At 46.4% G+C, this 19,811-nt stretch overlaps 1 protein-coding gene across 4 annotated transcripts; it reads right to left on the reverse strand.

Moving 5' to 3' along the window:
- Positions 1–245: 245 nt before the first annotated feature.
- Positions 246–19,605, reverse strand: znf710a (zinc finger protein 710a). 4 transcript variants are annotated; one of them, XM_088920402.1, is made up of 5 exons: positions 19,012–19,605; positions 5,416–6,963; positions 4,319–4,510; positions 3,951–4,125; positions 246–3,500 (listed from the first exon to the last, which is right to left on the reverse strand). In XM_088920402.1, exons 2-5 carry the CDS (start codon positions 6,919–6,921, stop codon positions 3,325–3,327), a joined length of 2,049 nt encoding a protein of 682 aa, XP_088776528.1. In that variant the 5' UTR covers positions 6,922–6,963; positions 19,012–19,605; the 3' UTR covers positions 246–3,324. The 4 variants fall into 4 exon arrangements, with proteins under 4 accessions (XP_088776528.1, XP_088776526.1, XP_088776527.1 ...); XM_088920400.1 differs by having other exon boundaries at positions 5,386–6,963; positions 19,012–19,140; XM_088920401.1 differs by lacking the exon at positions 19,012–19,605 and adding an exon at positions 8,088–8,108 and having other exon boundaries at positions 5,386–6,963.
- Between the last annotated feature and the right edge of the window lie 206 nt (positions 19,606–19,811).

Consider the following 19,811-nt stretch of genomic DNA (forward strand, 5'->3'; position numbering starts at 1 on the left):
AAAGATTAGGAAGGAAACTGTACATCTTCCAGTTGTAGGAAAACTTGGATTATTTTCTTGCCTTCCGACTCATTGGCTGTGGGGAAAAAAAGATTTGATCCCATGTTCTTACTAGGTCTGTCTTTTCTACACATGAAAGAAGATGAACCAAGAACCATGTTTGTCTTCATACAGAAAAACTTTCCCCACCCATGATCAAGAGTTGCTATATGAAATGAAGTAAATCATCTTATGAGGCACTGTTATTTAAAGGTAAATAAATTTATTATTTACAATATTGTCAGATACACAACATTTTACAAGTAGTATATTCTATCCACAGTATAGTCACACCAATGCAATACACCTGAACACAGGTCAGTTCCATTTCAATGTTTTAATCCATCACTAAAGCTGTGACAGCTAGGAAAGAGAGAGAGGGGTTGAGTTCACAAAGCACCTAACTTCCCAATCATGTTTTCTAAATATACTTTTTCATTTTAAAAACAGAATAAAAATCCCAAAGCCAAAATATCAGATCTGTAAATGAAAGATTTAAACAGGTGCATCATCTTAATTGTTAGCAGATCAAACTTTTGCAGTAAAATAATTGGTGCATCGTCTTCCTGTCTCTGTGTTCACTGGGAGCTGTGGCCCTGCTATCTCCTCAGAAAGTAGCTGCCATGCTACCACGAGTGAGGGGCAGATGTGAAGACGATCTGTTACACTTTGGTGTCAGTCCATTTCCTGGGCATTTCAAACTCAAACCCTCCAAAAAAGAAAATAAATGCACCTACAATGATTACACAGAATTTGGAAGTATTCAAAATGGAACCAGACAGCAAAGTTGTGTTGAAGAAAAAGCATCTTTTCAAAGGGTTTTGCCTGTAAAGCATGAGATGCCATATACTTGCATCTGCTGAGGTTGGAAGCATCTCCAAGTCCTTGACTGCAGTTGACCAGACTGCACAGCAGTCAGAGCTCAAGAACATCAACTACAAGACACTGCTCTGCTCCCGTCATACCACTGATATACAGTAGGTGGTGCCAGGGGGTCCTTTACTTAATTCTACAGTGGTTATGTATTGGTTGGAGATATTAAACGGGTATTTTTTAACAAACTAATTTCAGACTTTGCTAACAAATAAAAAGTGCGAGACAGTGAGGGCCAGTGCCCTGTGATAACTGCTACCCTTTCAATACAGCTAGTTAGTGACATGTTAATGTGTTGGCTGAGTAATAATATAGACTGGAACCTCCCTGGGAAGACATGGCTCAGGAAGCATGTCTCTCGTCAGTAGTGCTCAAACTTCAGCTTGTACAGGTTTTTGGTTTTTTCAGTAGTAGTTGGATTCTTTGGTCCATGGAGGCCCCAGGAAAGAGCAATACAGTCAGTTAGGCCCTGAGGGTGGGTACAGAGGTATACTAGGATACAAAAAATGAACAAATAACATACAGTACAGTGTTAAATCACTGCTATCCAGAACTCACTTTTTAAACAACCCAGGCAGGCCAGTCTTTGGAGGGACTGTACTGGCTGTGGCCCTTCAACGGAAGGCCGCCAAAGGCCTCTGATGTAAATAGGCTCATTAGGTGTTTATTAGGTAATTAAATTATTGGTGTGGGAGTTAGATTCCACACTCTCACACGGATATTAGTCATGTTTGGAGCATATAAAGGGTTTCACTGCGTTAGGCAGGGTTGCGTTTCATAGTAGCCTGGTGCTTTCTGCGTTACAAAAAACTGCTATAAAGGGTCCTGCACTTTTCTCTCCAGTCCTCTTGAGATTCCTTGTGTTCAGACGCCTGCAACCACCTTGTCTGAGAGTGGGGTCTGTCAGAACATCTTAGTGTCTGTGCTGAATCGCTGCTCAGATACCTTGGGAATTACTCCCTCGAGGCAACATATACTTAAGAGCACACAGTAACTACACTAAGTTCAAAGTGTTAATCTTCCATTTTAATATGAACTTGTGAGATATACTGTATGTACTACCCACAGAGAACGATTTTTCAATTATGAAGCATTAAGAGACCTCTCAGGTGTCACACTATTTAGGGCCTTTTGAACTAGTCAACTATGATTTTCAAAAAAATTTTTTAGAAAGATCTACAATTTTTTTTTATAGGCTCCTGTATACATCTTCGAACTGGTTTCTCAGTCTCACTCCATGAAGATTGTGTAATGCATGTAAATGCAAATAAAAAATACAGCGATGAACTAGTGCCACTTAGTTACTGGTACTTCACACCTCTGAGAAACAGCTTTGGGGAGTCCTGCTTTAATTACTGGCCCCTTACAAAGTTCTGTCCACATGCTTGGTGCATCAGGAATTGCACACAGAAAGAACAGCTTTTAAACTGCACTGCTAAATAAACAATCGCCACTTTAGTAAAGCAAAACATCTTTGCTAGGTATCAATCACATTCAAATGCAGGAAAAAAGGATCAATATTTCCTGTCAGTAAATTTGGCCATTTGAAGCAGCATTTTTTCCAACTGAACTTGTTTAAAAAAAATACATTTTATATAAACTAGGCACCATACAAATATATATATATAGAAAAAACATTGACAGGTTAAATACTTTCTGTATTGTTGGCCACCCCTTGCTTGAGACATGACTGATATAAATCACCAGCCATCACATTTTCCAATTAGATTTCAGACATTCAAACATCAGTCCAAACTGGAGAAACTTCAACAGCTTTGGTATGCTGATACACTGGGGCTACACTGCCTGCTCCAAGAACATCTTGTGTCAGGAACCATTAGCATTCTCGTAGTGCAACGCAGTCCTATCTAACGCGATGCTAATGATTTATGAAAACAGTACATCAGTTTAATGTGAGCTTCTATACAGGAGTACACCACGACCTGTACCACTCGTTATCTTCAGCAGGTGTTTTCTACAACATTCCAGGATTGGATCAGGTAAATTCGGTTTGTCCTCCCGATTCACTATCCTGATTGTTTTTCACATCTAACTGGAACTTGTCAATTTCATCACTGCAATTAAATGAGATTAAACATATCTAAAGAGCCAGCCTTTTCTTGACTTAATTCACAGAACTCTTCAGAATCTGCGTTTGATTCAGCTTCTTCCAAACATGAGTGGAATAGGTCAAAGGTCAGCTTTCCCAAATCACTGGCTTCCTGCTCCCAGTATGAGAAGCAGGAAAAGGAGCTGGAATGGCTCCCTCTTCCAGCATAGCCACTCTTCAGCACAGAGGAACTCCAGCTCTGGGACGGGGCTGTAGCAGCCCATGACTGTAAAGGGCACTGTAGCTTTCAAAGTGGTAAACACTGTTTGGCGTTCTTTCCATCATTTCAATTTTTCTCTCATTCAAGCCAAAGGATAGCGGTCCGCCTCCTTCCCAAAGCTGTAAAAGCCCATGGACTCGTCGGACAGTTTACCAACGTCCTGCGCAGTGGCGTTGCTGTTCTCGTGGTTTTCTCGGACCGGGAAGTCAAAGTTTTCCTCCTCGTAGTCCTCCTGGCTCTCCACATCAGGAAGGGCATCTAAACAAGGGAAGGGGGACAGAAGGCATCGTTTAGCCCCGTGCGTTCCTCACCCCCCTGCATTCCTGACAGATACAGCAGCGCCTGATGCCCGCATTACTCTGCAACCCTTTCCCAATAAGCATTTCTAGAAACGGCAAGAAAGAGCACTATCAGAGACGCAGCTGAAGTTCTACTTTTAAGTTCTGTATTAAAAATCGACACATTGCAGTATATAGCCAACGAGTTATGGAGAATTAGTTGTGTATCATGCAAAGATTGACAGCAGGTAGGGGTACTGGAATTACTCCCAAGGGAAAACAGGAAATTAACCCATATTTCAGAGAGCTTTACTTCTGTAAAACTGCAATTTGTTTTATTCAATTATAAAAACTAGACACGCTGTTCTTCAGACACAGTGTGCAGACCCCACCTCTCTTCAGCACCGCTGCAGGGGACCGCTGTCCTCACCTTGACCGTCCAGAGAGACGTCCATGATGCCGTGCTTGACCTTCATGTGTCTGCTCAGGTTTCCCTTCAGGTTGAACTTGCTGGAGCAGTAAGGGCACTTGAAGGGCTTGCTCCCCGCGTGCAGGTGCATGTGTCCAAGCAGGTTGTACATTCGGTTGAAAGACTTCCCACACACCTGTTAAACCATCCAGCACACAGGCAGCTCATAAATGCGCCAACGGACATAGGGACTTCTGAGAGTAGAGTCACTGGATTGGCCACCGCTTTTATTCTTTTGCCTTAACACTTTAAATCGATTTTTAACATTGCAGGTAAAGTCGTAGCGTGCTCTTACACTGACAAGTGGAGCGCCCCGCCCCCTTGCTCACCTTGCACTTGAAGGGCTTGACAGGCAGGTGGACAATCATGTGCGTCTTGAGAGTCTGTTTCTGGACGAAGGTTTTGAAGCACACGTGGCACTGGTACGGACGAATGCTGGCGTGGATCAGCATGTGTCTCTTCAGGTTGGCAGACAGCGTGAATTCACGCGAGCACACGTCGCACTTGAATTCTTTCACTCCCTGCAAAGAAAAGTCGGCAAGAAACCAAACAAAAGCACAACAGGCGTTACTTTGTGCAGCCTTAGCTATGAAGGTTTAAGAGTGGTTTCAATCATTTTTCTGTTGGACCTCTTAACTTAGGGCAATGTCATTGTTTCTTCTCACAGACGTGTAAAATGTCTGGTCTATGGTTAGCAAGCTGCAAGCACAAGGACAAGCAACAATGTCCACTACATAATCATTTACTGTATGAAATCTTCAGCCAAGAAATTCCCAGCCCTTCAGCTAGACAGCATGGGAAACCCCAGTGCTGACCAACAGCAGGTGTGGCTCCAGCAGAGTTTAACAGCTACACTGAGCTTGAAAGACACCAGGGGGAGTAAAGCTGAATAACCAGCCACAGAAGACGAACGTTCCCAAGAGAGAAATTTCTACAACAAGTCCCAGTGGAGCTGTTCCCTTTTTCTACACAGTTTCCTATGATTTCTTTTCTTTGGTTCGATAATTAAAACGGGAGGTTGTAAGATGATGTGAATCTGCTGCAGCAGGACGAGAGAAACTGCAAACAGAACTAAAACACTGAATGCAACAGGGCATCCTGGTTGCAGGTTTGTGCACAGAGCTGTTCTATATGCCACAGAAAAGCAAAACCTACAATATACAAACAACAGGACACAGTTTTGACTATTTGGCTAGTGAGGGAGGAGGCAGAAGAGCTCTTTATATAGCATTTCAGCCTTTTTCAAGTAGACTGAGGTACCTCTGTTAAAGAAGCCTAATGCCCTGGCCTCCTTAGTTGTGAGTCTATGAAATGCTAGCTGATCTACGAGAAAGAAACACCGCTCAGGGAAGGTGTGGGGGTACCGATTTAATATCGGGCAATGGGGTTTCAGTACCTTGTGAGCATGGGTCTGCTGTGTCAGTACCTTGTGTGTGAGCGAGTGCTGCTTGAGGTGGTGGATCTGGGCGAACTCCATGCCGCACTCGGAGCACACAAAGGGCCGGATGTTCTGGTGCTTCATGAGGTGGTTCTGCAGCTGGCTGCGGTAGTGGAAGGACTTGTTGCACTCGGAGCACTGGTACGTGGTGGGGCCCTGGTGGGAGGCCAGGTGCCTCTTGAGCTGGCCGAGGGCGGGGAACTCCAGGCCACACTCCACGCACACGTGGCAGCGCCCGTTCTCGTGCTTCGTCTCGTGGGCTTTGAGCTCGCTGGGGTAGGCGAAGCCCCGGCCGCAGAAGCGGCAGCTGTAGGGCTTGACATCCGTGTGCTGCAGCATGTGCCTCTTCAGGTGGCTGGTCTGGGTGAAGGCTTTTTTGCAGACGTCGCACTTGTGCGGCCGCGTGCCCTGATGGGTGAGGAGGTGCGTCTGCAGGTGGCTGGGCTGCTTGAAGAGCTTGCCACAGTGCGGGCACTCGTGGGGCTTGATGCCGTTGTGGCCCAGGATGTGGGTCACCAGATTGTACTTGGAGGTGTAGGACTTCTCGCACATGCGGCACTTCCAGCGCTTCAGCCCGTCGCCCATGTCCACGCAGTAGGATTCGTCGATCTGCACGTTGATGTCCAGCCGGTCGATCTGCACGCGCCGCCCCTGCTGGCCGCTGCCCTCGCTGTCTGCCTGTTCGGGCCAGCTAAGGTTCTGGCTGTTCTCGTCGAAGTCCACCCCGTCCTGCCCGCCGGTTTCCCCTGACTCATAGCCCACCTCGCTGGACTCAAAGTAGCGGCTCAGCTCAGGGCTGTTTCCGGCTGCTTCCCCACCAGCCCTGCCACGGCTCTCCCCATTCTCTCCATTCTCCCCTTCCTCGTCTTCCTGCCCCTCATCCTCCTCTTCCCCCTCCCCTGCCTCGTCTCCTTTCTGAGCCGTCTCTGCCTCTTCGTTCGCCTTCTCCTTCTCCCTCTGCTGGCTCTTCACCTCCCTCTCACAGTCAGGGCAGCAGTTGCTGGGGTGCTCCTCCTTGCGCTGGACGCCCGTCACCCGGTACATGCTGGGATCGACGAGCTGCACCCCCGGCCTCACCCCTGGGCAGGTCAGCCCGTGGGCACAGGCGGGCAAGGGCAGAGCCCCTGCTTCCCCCCTGACCTGCGCCTCTGCCGTCCCGTCGGCGGGCTCCTCTGCCTCCAGCTCTGCCCTGGCTCTCTTCCCCTTGCCCCGCGGGCCGGGCCGCCGCGACTCGGGGCTCTGGGGCGCTCCCTCCTCCAGGGGCTCAGGGAGGTAGTCCCCGTTGGCCCCGATGAGCTGGTCAGCGTACTCGTAGTCCACCTCCTCGGGCGCAGGCTGAAGGGCGTCCTTGGGCTCGCCAGTGTAGAAGCCATTGGGCGCGATGGTGGCCCCGAACACCTCGTTCTGCGAGATGAGGCCCAGCACGGCCGCCTGTGCCAGCGACAGAACCACAACAGGGTCGGTCTGCGTTCCAGCGTCCACCAGCTGCTCCATGACTTTAGAATAACATCGAATCAGTCTGCCACTCTCCTCCTCCTGGAAAACCACAGAAAGAAACTGAATGAGCAGATCCCACAGCTAAATTTGAGCAGCAGCTTTGCAGTGGCTTAAGTAAAACCAGATCTATTATTGCAGGAGCAATTCTGCTCAGACATCTCAAACGGAAGTCAGAGTTGGACAGCTGCAATGCAAAAAGTTATGAAGTTCATATATTGTCCACCTGTGTTTCAGGTCTTGTAAACAAAACGGTCTCAGGTCATTAAATATCCACAAGCTGCTGAATGTCAATTTTCAATTTTTATACATCTCACAGTTCTTCAGACATTAGATACGTACCCGGCCCCTCTTGAGGGCTTGTTCTAATTAGTCATTCTTTCAGAGAAAACCCTGAAAATCCAAAGCACACAGAAAACAAAATTCAAAGATATCAAAATGATTCCACAATATAAAGCAGGGCTCTGCAGTAGCTTTAAGCTGCAAAGTCTGCAAGACTCCAGCCTCTTGCTCAGAGACCAACAGAGAAAATGTGATAGAGGAGATAAGGCAGATCCCAGCTAGTGCTCAAGCTTCCTTCCTTTACGAACATAAAAAATACAAACAGGACTGGAGTCCAACCAGGAAACCCACTTCCTCAGGCAATCTACAGTTTCCTGCACTGCAAGGGGCAGCCAAGCCAGACTGAGGCACACAGCCTCCCTACCGTGTCATTTAAGAGGCAATGATTACCTCTACTGGTGAGGTGGGAATGCCACAGTGAAACACAGGGCAAGTATCAGACTCTATACCAGCAGGAACACATCTAGCAAGGTTTTCTTTTTGCTTTTAAAACACATGAAGGTTATCCCTTAAGTTTAACACTGTTGCTGTTCATCCCATTCATAATCTGCACAACATCCCAGTACATTTCCACAGTTTGAGATACATCGTGAAGCCCAGCTCAGTAATTCATGCCATGACCTGCTGTACCACCACTCCAGACCCAGAGCGAGACCCCTTGCATAGACACAGAGCAGCTGCTCGTCTTAATCTTGCACATTAACACCCACCTCCAACTACAAAATTACCAGTTTCTAAACTTTAATATGACAATGCTGTGCAGGATAAGAAAACTTCGGATTCAAGCTTGGTGCAAGTCCTCATTTCTGACTCCCTTCACTCACTCTGACAGGTCAGCAGTGTGCTCAGCTGCTTCCAGGTCGCTGCCCAGCTCCAAATTGGATGGGAAGCCCGTGATCAAGCCACACCACCGCCCGTTTTAACTGATCAAGCCCAGAGGGGACAGAAAATGAAAAACATGGCACACTGACAGCTCCGCCACCTTCCCTGCTTCGGTCTCCTCTCAGCAGCCTGCTGGAGAAAGGAAGGCAAGAAACCTGGATGCCCCGGTACTCCACGTCATTTATAATTACTGGTTTTACAGCAGTCAGTGAGGGAGAGAGCAGGAGTAGGAGAGAGAGACAGTGAGTGAGAGAGCAGGGAGAAGAGGGAGGGGGGACAGACAGAGAGAAAGAGAGAGGGAGAGGGCGGGGGAGAGGCAGAGAGAAACAGCGACAAAATGAAAGAAGCAGACAAAATGAAAGACAAGCAAAATGAGGGACAGAGGTAAGCTAAATGAAAGAGGGAGTGAAAGACAACACAGGGTGGGAGAAGGAGAAGAGCGAGAGTGAAGCTGTCCTCATCAGTTACACCCCTCATGCTGATTTCTGCATGTGTGCTGGCCCTTTAAAATTAGTAGCCATCCAATCTTACCAGCAAAAGAGCACTGTAAATACTGTGCAGTTCAGCCAAAACAGGAACCTACCACGCTGTCTCTTGCATGATGTTTTAAGGATCTCATCCTTCCAGACAAATGAGGAGAAAAAAAATCCTGCTCCTATTTATATCTGTTGAGAGAGGAGGTGGCCCTAGAGGTTCATCCTCCTCCTACTGTTGGTGTTATCAGGGCTGACTGTGCCTCTGCACACACACGCACACAGTCTCTCTCACTCTCTCTCCAACACTTACACACACACACAAAGAACAGACATGGGAATAAACTCTTGCGCACACCGAGACAAACTCACTCTGTCCCCTCGCGCTCACAGGGACACCGACAGCGCAACACAAGTGTGAGGCGACTGACGTGCTTTGGAATGGGGGACAACCTGTCTGGCACCTACAGCCGCACTCTACCTCCTCTCAGCATGTGACACTCAAAACACTCACCTCGGCCTCCAAGTGCGGGAAAAGAAGAAGAATTTCCTCCAATTACAAAGATGTGAAAAACTAGAAGAGCCCCACACGTAATACCCAGTAGAAGGAATGGGGGAGGCAGAGAGGGCAGTTTGGAAAGAGGAAGAGGGAGTGAGACGGACATGGGAGAGAGAGAGGGGAAATAGAAGCCCAAGCAGGAGGACAGAGAGAGAGAGAGACAGAGGAGAGGGGGAGGGATGAAGAGAGAATGCAGCAAAAAAAAGAAGGAAGAGAGGGAGGGAGAGAAGGGGGAGGGAGAGCAAGAGAGCACAAACAGGGAGGGGGTCAGAGAGAGAGGGAGGGAGAGAGGGGATAGAAAGAGCGAGAGAGAGAGCTAGAGAGGGGGATGGGAAGAGATGGAAGGAAGGGAGGGAGGGCGAGAGAGAGCAGAGGGGGAGGGAGGAGAGAGAGAATGAGAAAAGAGGAGAAAGAGGGAAGAGGAAGAGGGGGATAGAGGGGGGAGAGAAACAGAGGAGTCCATGAGCAAGAAAGAGGAGGGGGGGAGAGAGAGAGACGGCAAACAGTAAGGGAAGAATTAACTATTTAACCTCCGATCTTCCTTAAGTCTCCCAAGTCGTGAAACAGCTGTGTTGGCTAGTTTTGATTTGCCCATGTTGTCGCTGCAAGAGGAAGCGTGGACGACACTGGGAAGCCGGTTGCTTGTGTGGGAGGAACACGACCCCTAAACGCCCAGCCCACAGGCAGATGGGCCATTTGTAATCGCCAGTGAAGAACCAGTTCAGGCTCTTATATAGACTCCCGACCGGCCTCACAAAAGGGCAATTGCAAAGACACTGAGGAGAAAACATTCAAAAGCAAAGTGATAGAGAGAACAGAACCTTGGGAAAAGTACAGGATATCACAGGGTGAAGAAAGACAGCCGGCAGCTGGGAGAGGGAGTGAAGGAAGACCGAGAAAGATAAAAGAGACACAAAAACACAGGAAGAACAGAGAAGAAACGACAAGGGCCATGGACATAAAACAACACTCAGAACCTGCCTCTGGGAAAATGGGAAAGAAAAAACAAACTCAGGCGCGGTTCCACACCGAAAACCCTCCCAAAAGAGCTCCTGGACACTCAGAAGGCAGAAGCAGTGGGGAAGAGGGACAGGAGCTTGGCAGCTCCTGCAGGTGCCCGTGGGGAACCCAGGGAGAGGCAGGGAGCTGCCCGACCCCACAGACTCCCACAGACTCCTGCATGTCTGTGCCCACTCCCAGGACACCCGCAGGCCAGTGGGGTGCGGATGTGGAAACGGTGAGGAAAGTCAATCCTTAGATAATGGGATGACATGATTGTAATCGTTACGGCAACAAAAAAAAACAGCATTTCCCGCATGTGTATTCCTAATCCAAATGGTGGTTTCTGTAAGTAGGTTGCGCTCACATTCCCTTCTTCAAAACAATCTCTCCCGTCGCCCAGTAAGCCTCCCTAGATACTGATGTAATGAGGCTCAGGCCACTCAGACTCCTTGTGTCTTCTCTCCTACCACACACGGTCACCTTGCTTTGAAGGTTGACAAAAAATACATGTTATTTGCTGAAAAGTGCCTCAATTCACATGAGTGCATAGCAAATTCTCTAGATAATTTATAGTAACTACCTACATAGCCCTTTTGATCCCAAAGGGCTTCACAAATAGAGGGGAACCCACTTCATCCACCACTGAAATGTAGCCCTTCTGCAGCTGCACGATTAAAGAGAAACTTCAGGGAGGCCCGATTGTGCCAGTTAACGGGAACTCTGCCAGGACTGAGGGTAAAACCCTGATTCTTTAAGAAAGTGTTATGGGATATTTAATGGCTAAGTTATCAGGACAAGGGTTTAAGATCTCACCCGAAGGATCACCTCCTCCAGCACAATGCCCACTGGTCAACATACTGGGCATTGGTTTGGAAACTGTGGCACAAACAGAAAAGTGCCACCTACTGGTCTGCCAACACCACACATAACCTGGTGTTCCTAAGAGGTCTCCCAGTAATGACCAGGCCAAACTTGCTTAACTCTAAAGATCTGATGAAGTCAGGCTACAAGGTGGTAATTCTGCTGCCACATTAGTTGGGAAATAATATATGTATCAAGTTCCACGTTATTCTGAATATGTTAATGGATGTAAAAAACCCATGAAAATGTTAAGAGTACAGGACATATACATTTCAAGAAAACTACAAATAATCTGGGGGGACTGAGTCACTTACTAAATCACCCCAGAATAACCTATTCTGAAGGCAAAATAACACCTCTTGAAATTATATACCAATATACTTGTACTTATATTTACAGTGGCTTCAGAAAGTATTCACTCCGCATTGATTACTTTTCATTCTGTTGTGTTGCAAATTCAAATTAAAGCATATTTAAATGGGTTTTTTCCACTCCTGTAGAAGTAATTATCCATAATGTTTAGATGTCTTCAGAATTATATTTAAAAAAAAATCTGAAAAATTAATTGACAAGTATTCACCCCCTTTGTTTTAACAACCTAAATTGGGTGAGGTATTCAATTATCTTGCGAGATCACACCAGATACGTTAACATTTGTAAATGAGAAATGTAAGTCTTTCATTCAGGAGAAACGAATGTTCATGAATACAAAATATTCTTTGATTCAGAAACGTGTTGAATTTGTGTTATTGAAGGGAGAAAAAAAAGTGTTAAAATTTGGAGGTGTAACAGGAACAAAATGTGAAAAAATTCAAGGGGGTGAATACTTTCTGAGGGCACTGTATATATATATGGAATTATATACTACTTTATAATATTAGAGCAAAAAAAACAGAGGAATTTGCATCATGATATCAAGTCAGTTTTGGACTTTTTTTGACATTTGGAAAATGCAGTCAATATGCTTGTATTGCCCATTTGCGTTCCTTCAGTTCTCCAAACCTGAATCATACATTTCAAAATATTGCCAGATGAGCCATTCACTGGCCAGGCAATCGTTTTACATCGACAGTGTGAAGCGTATAATAACAAGCAAGGGTGCCCCTTGGCCAGACCTGGAGAATGGAAATGTGAATTTGCCTCCAGGATAATTAGCTACCGTAAGAAGACTAATTAAGCCAAAAAACACAACAGGAAATGGTCGTTAACTCGGAGAAAGTGCATAGCTTGAATTAAAAGGCTGAAGACGGCACAGAGCAAAAATGTTCAACTTGGGATATCTTTTTTGGGGGGTTTCTGGAAAGCACATGGGCTATCCAAAATGCACTTCCGGAGCTTTTCTTATGGTTTTGGGAAGATCTCACTGCAACTTCTCATTTCTATCAGAATTCAGAGAGACAGCTCCTGACAGTCAGTGTGTGTATGTGTGTGCAAGGAGCCAGTGTCCACAAAGACTGTGAGAGCTTAACTATAAGTGTGAGCAGGAGCCAGAAGGCTTATGAAGGAGACTTCACTGTGGTCATCTACAGACTAATGACATGCGATGAATTAAGGGTCAGAAATAAGAAATCATTCACTTTCCAAAGATGTGAAGGCATGAGAAAAAAAAAAGGAGTGTTGTGCAGTAAATCCCATGTATGTGACTTCTTTATACTTGTGTTACAGACAGACAGAGAGAGATGAAAGGAAGCCCAAACTGACAGAAAGAAAACAGGGAAAGAAGTGCCTGCAGTGTACAAAGTAAGAGGGGGGAGAGAATATAAAGACAGAAGAGGTAGGAAAGCAGAAGAGCGTTCAGCAAAAAGGAGAAAAAAGGAACAGAGAGAGAGAGGGAGGGTGGAAGGGGGGGGGGAGAGAGGAGACACTGGGGAGAGAGAAGAGACAGGGAGAGAGTCAGGGAGGAAAGCAGAGAAGAGTCAGGGAGGGGAAGAGAGAGAAGAGAAGAGACAGGGAGAGAGTCAGGGAGGAAAGCAGGGAAGAGTCAAGGAGGGGAAGAGAGGAGAGGGAAAACTGGACATAGACTCACGCAGACCTGACAACCCAGAGAGGACAGGCTGTGCTCCCACTGCCAATAGGGAGAAGCAAAGAGAGAGCTTTTACCTTCTGCTGCACGGTGATAAATACTCTGGGATTAGACAGTCTTCCCTAAAATAACAAATCAGGAGCTACCACTCTGTGATCTCTTGTCACAGCCTGAGGAATGGAGAACTGAGTCTCTCAAATAATATCATGCTGCTGTTCTAAGCGTTTGTAAATGTTTTTATTAATTGCTTAGGCGACACTGTAATTCATTATTCATGCCAATGAAGCTCGCTAATTTTGAATACGAGAAGAGACAGGGGGACAGAGAGTGATGGAGGGTAGCAAGAAAGAACAAGACAGAGTGTAAGGGGAAGGGAGAGACCGAGGCCCATAAATGATTTTAAACCACAAAATCTAAAATACTTGTCTGTCACTCGTTCTCTACAACACACATATATATATACACACACACACGTATGTATTAACAGACAGGCTAGCATCCACAAGAGAGCACCGTTTCTAATCCTCCTAACCTCTAAAGCCCCCAGCATGCAAAATCATTCACTAACTGCACCCCTCGGTACATGCTATGCTCTCTCACCCAACACAGAAGTACTAATTGTTTTTACAAAGTTAAAGCTTCCTCATAGCTAAAAGGCATTTCCTTGTAATTAATCTGACTTGTACAGTAAACTCCAAATATGACTAAGGATGGAAGTACTGGGGTTGTGTGGCTGTGCCACAAAGAGACAACAGAATGAGTGGTGTGGTTATGCAAATCCGTTACAAACCAGAGCTCTGATAGACAGAATTATTTTCATTTTGGTTTATTACACTGTTTTTCTTTACAAAGGAGGTGTTACCATACATCACTGTGGTAGAAGCAACTTTTTGAAAATAGGACCCCCACCTCCTGAGTAATACAGCCTGTTGCCACTAGGTGTCACCTGAACACCCTGCAGCACTGTGGCAATCTGCTTCACACTGACTCATGAGCAGGCACAGCAGAAGCAAAGGGAGTCCCTTCAGATTGTTCTCCCTCTTTGTATTTTTTCTCCAGTCATCCACATTTCAGCTACACTCATCCCGATTCTCTCTCTTTCCCCTAAGTTTCATTCTTTTTCATCAGAATCCTTTATCTCCTCCTTCTTTGTACTGGCCTCTTGTTTCCATGGTTACGTCTCTCTCTGCTCTGTACACTATCTCTCCTTCCATCTCCCTCTCTCTCTCCATTCTTATCTTTCTGGGTTCTCTTTCATCTCTGCCTCCCTTCCTCCTCCACTGTCCCACACCCTCCCTCACTCCCGCTTTTATCTCTCCTCTCTTTCATCTGCCTTTCACCTTTCTCTCCCCCTTCAAACCTGCCATTCCATCATATTGTTTTGGTTCTTGCTCTTGAGAATAATAAAAAAAAAAGTTTTGTCTGTCGCCCTTTAAGTGCTCGATCCCCCATTTCCTCCACGAACTCCAGAAACTCTACTGCAATCTCGTTGTTCATTTTTATATACCGTTGCACGGCCTTCTGCGATGAACCCATCTACAGGCGAGCAGAAGCCTTCTTCTGGAGAACGAGAGGGTCAAAGCTTTCAAGGGCTGGCTGGGTTCCTGGATCAGAAAAGAGGACCGGAAGCGTTCTAGACATTTCCAGGACAAGCCTGCTGCAGAGAGTCGTTGGACTCGAACCCAACCAGCACTGACAGGACTTGTAACTTTCCCCCAATCGCACTGCACTACTTTGACGCAACCAGCTCTTTCACTGCTATATTGGTCCTGCTAATTTTCAACTGAATGATTAAGCTGATGGTTACAGCAACACCGTGCCACAGAGCTGACTGGAATGGCCCAATGTTAGCACCACTGATCGACAAACTCCGAACACAAGGTTCTTGAAGTCTTTTTCAGACTTGGGTACAATCCGTGCCTTCTTTTAAACTCAAAAGGCATCCTGCTGCAAGACAGCTCCCAGCCGGGAGGCCAAACTCGGACCCCTAGTACCGGTCACACTAGATAACGGGCTTTGCTTTAACAATACTTTCATAAAGCAGAAGACCTAATACAACCTGCACCTAGTAGAACATCCATTCACTCTGCAGCGCTTCCCGAAGAAAATCAGGCACCATCTGTATGTCTGTGAAAGAGCAGCTCCAGCTCTTCCAGAGAGGGGTGCAGTGGCGAAATGCCTGGGGGTTTCTCTGCTTGAAGAGGAGAGAAACTTTCTGCCACAGCTGGGACTGAAACTAACCCCCTCCTTTGCCCTCCGCGCTTGAAGTATCAGGACTATTCAGGATAGAGTAGAAAGAAAACACTGAATAGGGAAAGAGGAGAAAATGGGAGTCTCGAGCAAGAGAAAAATGATAAACAATGACGAGAAGGGGGCACCGAAAAGCAGCTGAAGAGAAAGGAAAGGAGGGAGAAAACGCAGGAGGGAGAGAAGGAGACACAGAGAGAGCAAAGAGCAGCTAAGAAAGACTGAGGCACTGAAAAGTACACCTTTTGAATACAGAGCTTGAAAACAGCATTCTGAATGGGAGACATTTTTACAAAAAAACTGAAGAAAAGCCAGTTTATACTTGCAGAACACTAGAGGAAAGCTAACTAGACTAACTAGACCAAGGTTCCTGAGACATTCTCCACCGTCAAATACCAAACTTCTTCGGTTTCCTTACTGCATTAAAGCCCACAACATTGGCCAGGGAGTCGTGATGAAAATATTCAGTTTTTCTCATCTAAATATTTTTAAAAAAGCTCTGGTCACAAAAGAGATTTCTCATCTAGAAAACCAGACAGAGCAGTGAAAAAGGGAGGTCAAGAACAGATGTGTAACATCAATCAGACTGAAAATAAGCATGACTGAGATCCTGTAGAAACTGAATGCTTTAGATTTTTACAGGATAACTTTTAAAGGAAATAGTGAGGTGTTTAAAGACCAGAGGCTGACAGCTTAGAACATTATACCTGAAAACTAGGCAGGAAAAAGCAAGAATAAGCCCATTAGTTTGTTTTTGTGTGAATTATTTTACCTACTGTAAGGGAGAAAATGCGTATAATTAGTAAAAACTACTATGCCCAATTAGATATGGGTTTCCATGCTAGCAAAAATTATTTTTTAGAATTAAACCAGAAAAGGTGTAGATGTAAATCTCATGGCCTGTGCCAGACACACACACACCTCAGTTTTATTTATTATGCTTTTCTCACAGACTTTCGCCTGTTGCTCAAAACAAGTCATTTCAGAGGAGCAGTAAGTTTTGCATGTTTGCTGGTTGTTATGATTTTTCTCACAGTGCACAGAGCATTATAAAAAAACCAAGAACCACTCCCCACCAGATCTCTAACAGCAGCAGCAACAACACTACAAACTGTCTCTGTCACAATAAGGCTAGCTTTACCCGCTGGCAAAAATAACATCACAGTAAGGAATCTGGTCACAACTGTTGGAGATGAACTACTGTGCACCTGTCATTGCAAACAATGGTGAACATCAGGATTTCCTATACAAGAAGGAAGGCAATAAGGAATAGGCCACTTGTTTCACTTGTGACCAAGATCATAATGGAAATAACTGCTGGAATCACTAGGCAAAGCCTGGAAACATCAAGAACAGCCTCCTCAGTTTACAGCTTATGCCTGGTAATCTTCCAAAATTAGTCTCCGTCTGACCCCATCTTTATTTTAGTGATCAAAAATCAGATTCCAGTCCCAGTCTGCTTTTTGTCACGCTTATTTGACTTAAAAAACTCTAAGGATGCAAGCCTAATTTTCCCACTGTACCCTGAAATAGTGAAGAGTACTGTGCCGCTCCTAATTTGGTGCATTAATCATTCCCAGCCTCATCTTTCTCCCCCATCTAAGGAGAACAAATCAATCCTGACTTCAATACTGTGTCAGATCAGCGAAGGGCAGGAGCCATCAGTAAAAGTGCTCTGATCTCACAGATCTGCCTTCTGCTCAGTGACCTCAATCGCTGCTGGCTTCCAAACCACAGAACACCCACAGGGAAGTAGGTCAGAGCCACTGCTCTCAGCCAGGCCTCCCCGGAGTGCTGGGGCACAGGGACGGTCAGCCAGGCTCCCTGGAAAGACTGATGACACTGTGGCACTCAAATTCATGCAGCATCCAAAACCGGCAGCTCCCAAACCTCGGACCCCTGCTTCCTACTACAGTAGGCGTGTGAGAAGCAAGAAAGTACCACTGGAGTCTGTCGGACAACACAGATGTCAACTCAGCAAGTCGGTTCCAAAGGCCTGTGGTTTTTTGGCACACCATCTCCCACCTTTTGTTTTGTTTTTTTACATTACCACTTGAGAAATAGCAAACCTCATATATAATGTAGAGCATCAGACCCCAAACCTTAGTGATGCACACGCCACAGTCTCACAGACCTTCAGGTGTATAATTTCTTTAAGCATCAGGGAAAAGGTACCAGCTTACCCTGCATGGAGCAGTGGGGCCGGCTCTGGGAATACCCCCTTGGGCCCTTTTTGTGCTGTTTCACCCCTCTAGATAACCGAGCCTGCGGTTTCACACACTGCTGACTGACGAAGTCCCCCAGAGCCTCACAGGAAGTTAAACAACACAGGACGCTCAACAATTCAATCACATTCATTACACCATAAGAGCTTCAATGACGTATTTTATTTTTTAAAAAGGCCATAAATAAATTAAATCACTGAAGAGGATAGTACTGAACTCAAAGCGCTCTGTGGTGGGAGGCATCCTAGAGTGACTTCTGGGCTCTGTCAAGACCAAAGGTGTTTCTCTCTCAGGACTATAAGAAGCAACACAGCACTGTAGGACTTAAACTACCTCAGGTCCACCTCTCAAGCAAGGCCAGCACAGGGGCACACAGGTTAGCACTGCCGCCTCGCAGCGCAGTTTCGGACCGGGAGCTCCGGCTCCCCCGCAAGCCTGTGTTGGATTAAGCTTTAGGAAATGGGTGGATGGACATACAGTATCTTAACCGATCCCTTTCCCTTTTGTTTGTATTATTTGACTTGGGTTTTGGAATGAATCATGTCTATCAAAGCCAGGCTATTGTCAACACTGCTTCAGTTCTTCCTTAAATCACATCTTCTGAATTATATTCTATAGAAAAAAAACCCTGCATCGAGTAACATCAAGGACAGTCGCAAAAACTGAACCCTGGGAGTAAGGGAGACTGGACAAGGTAGTTATTTATTAACAGGAAGGAGTTCATTAATTCTACACTTGGTAAATTATGCTTAAAAGGGAATTCAATGATTACCTAAGCTAGGGGCAGGATGATGGATTTATTCAGTGCCTACAAGACAGATCAATGCAATGATACTGAATCCAAATAATGAGCAATTGTTTCTAAAGTAGAAAGTCTTGGATAAATTTGTTGGGTAAGTAAATTTTTAACTTCCCAAGTAATAACTGACAACCCCTGGTATAGTACTACAGTAAACGTGAACCATTAGATCACTCTAAACATGCAGGCGAACAAGCAGAAACTCCGCGCCTTCCTGTGAGATAGCTGGTGTCCGATGAGCCCATATCTGCCATTTTTCCAACCCTGACCATTTCTCCCAGCGCAACATCGGATGCAGGGCCGTACCACCACGCTGCCAGCATGTATTCTCACACTCTCCCGGACTCTTCAGTACTTCCCTGCCGCACACGCACGAAACTTGGGAGGGGTGAAAGGCGGCCAACTTCGAGCTACTCAACTACCGCCCTGTCCCCCCAGTCGGCTGGAGCTGTTCTGCCCGGGCCTGGGACTCGGATCACCGGTCGCCGGCTCAGGGCTCAGTCCGCTGACGGGTGGCTGGAGCCGGGCGACTGCGGGGCTGCACTCGCCTCTGCGGCTGTTTCTCTCCTTTCCCCCCCACCTCACCTCAGACGCCATCTGTTTGTGGCATGAGGGAATGTGGAAGTGAAAGAAAGAAAAAAAAGAGAGAGACGGACATGTTGGCCGGAGGTACTGACCTAATTCGTCTTTGTCGTTGCCGTGGAGGGGAACGGGAAGGCGCAGGTCAGAGTCCGGACGGACCCCCGAACTCTGGACGGAACCTCCGCCGCCCGTTAACGGTCGCTCTCCCCCTTTTTTTTTCAAAACGCTGGAGAGGAGAAGAAGGGATGAACGGAATCCGAAGCGGTTTCGCCCCGAAAATAAATCCGAGCAGCCCGCTTGTGTCGTTTCATTGTTTCCGTCTGTTCATCTTTTATCTTTTATCTTTTATCTTGTTGTTGTTGTTGTTGTTTTTGGCCGTGCAAGTCGGCAATCGCCCACGGTGCTCGGGCTCCCCCGCTCCCCCAGACCTGGGGTTCGTGAGGCAGGTTCCCCCCTCAGCGGCCGGTCGCGGGAGGGAAAACTGTTCGTACTTCAGCGCTGGGTCCCCCCTCTCTCGTCTGTTGCAGGAAGGAAGAAGGGAACGAGATAGAGGGTGACGTGAACGAGTAAACAACAGCTCCTCCTCATCGCCAGCAGGGAAAAAAATGAACAGAGAGAAAAGCTGGCTTTATAGGAAACGTCTTGTCAAGTCAGGGTTTGCTTTTCGTCTCGTTGTAAACGTCGCGTCAGGTGTGCAGTCCGGCCCCTCTCAGTTCCCGTCAAGCGACACTTCTTCAATCGCAACCCACAACTTTCTTCGAAATGTTATTGTTACTCCTATCAAATTCAAATTCAGACAGCTTTATTGGCATGTCCTGTCCCTGTGTGTGTGTGCGCGCTTTAGTTTTTCACACAATAGAGTGCTTGCAGGGGTAATGTTGTGTGGAGAAATAAG

The sequence above is a fragment of the Atractosteus spatula genome, chromosome 7 (assembly GCF_055471065.1).
Source record: "Atractosteus spatula isolate fAtrSpa1 chromosome 7, fAtrSpa1.hap1, whole genome shotgun sequence".
Taxonomy (NCBI): Eukaryota; Metazoa; Chordata; class Actinopteri; order Semionotiformes; family Lepisosteidae; genus Atractosteus; species Atractosteus spatula.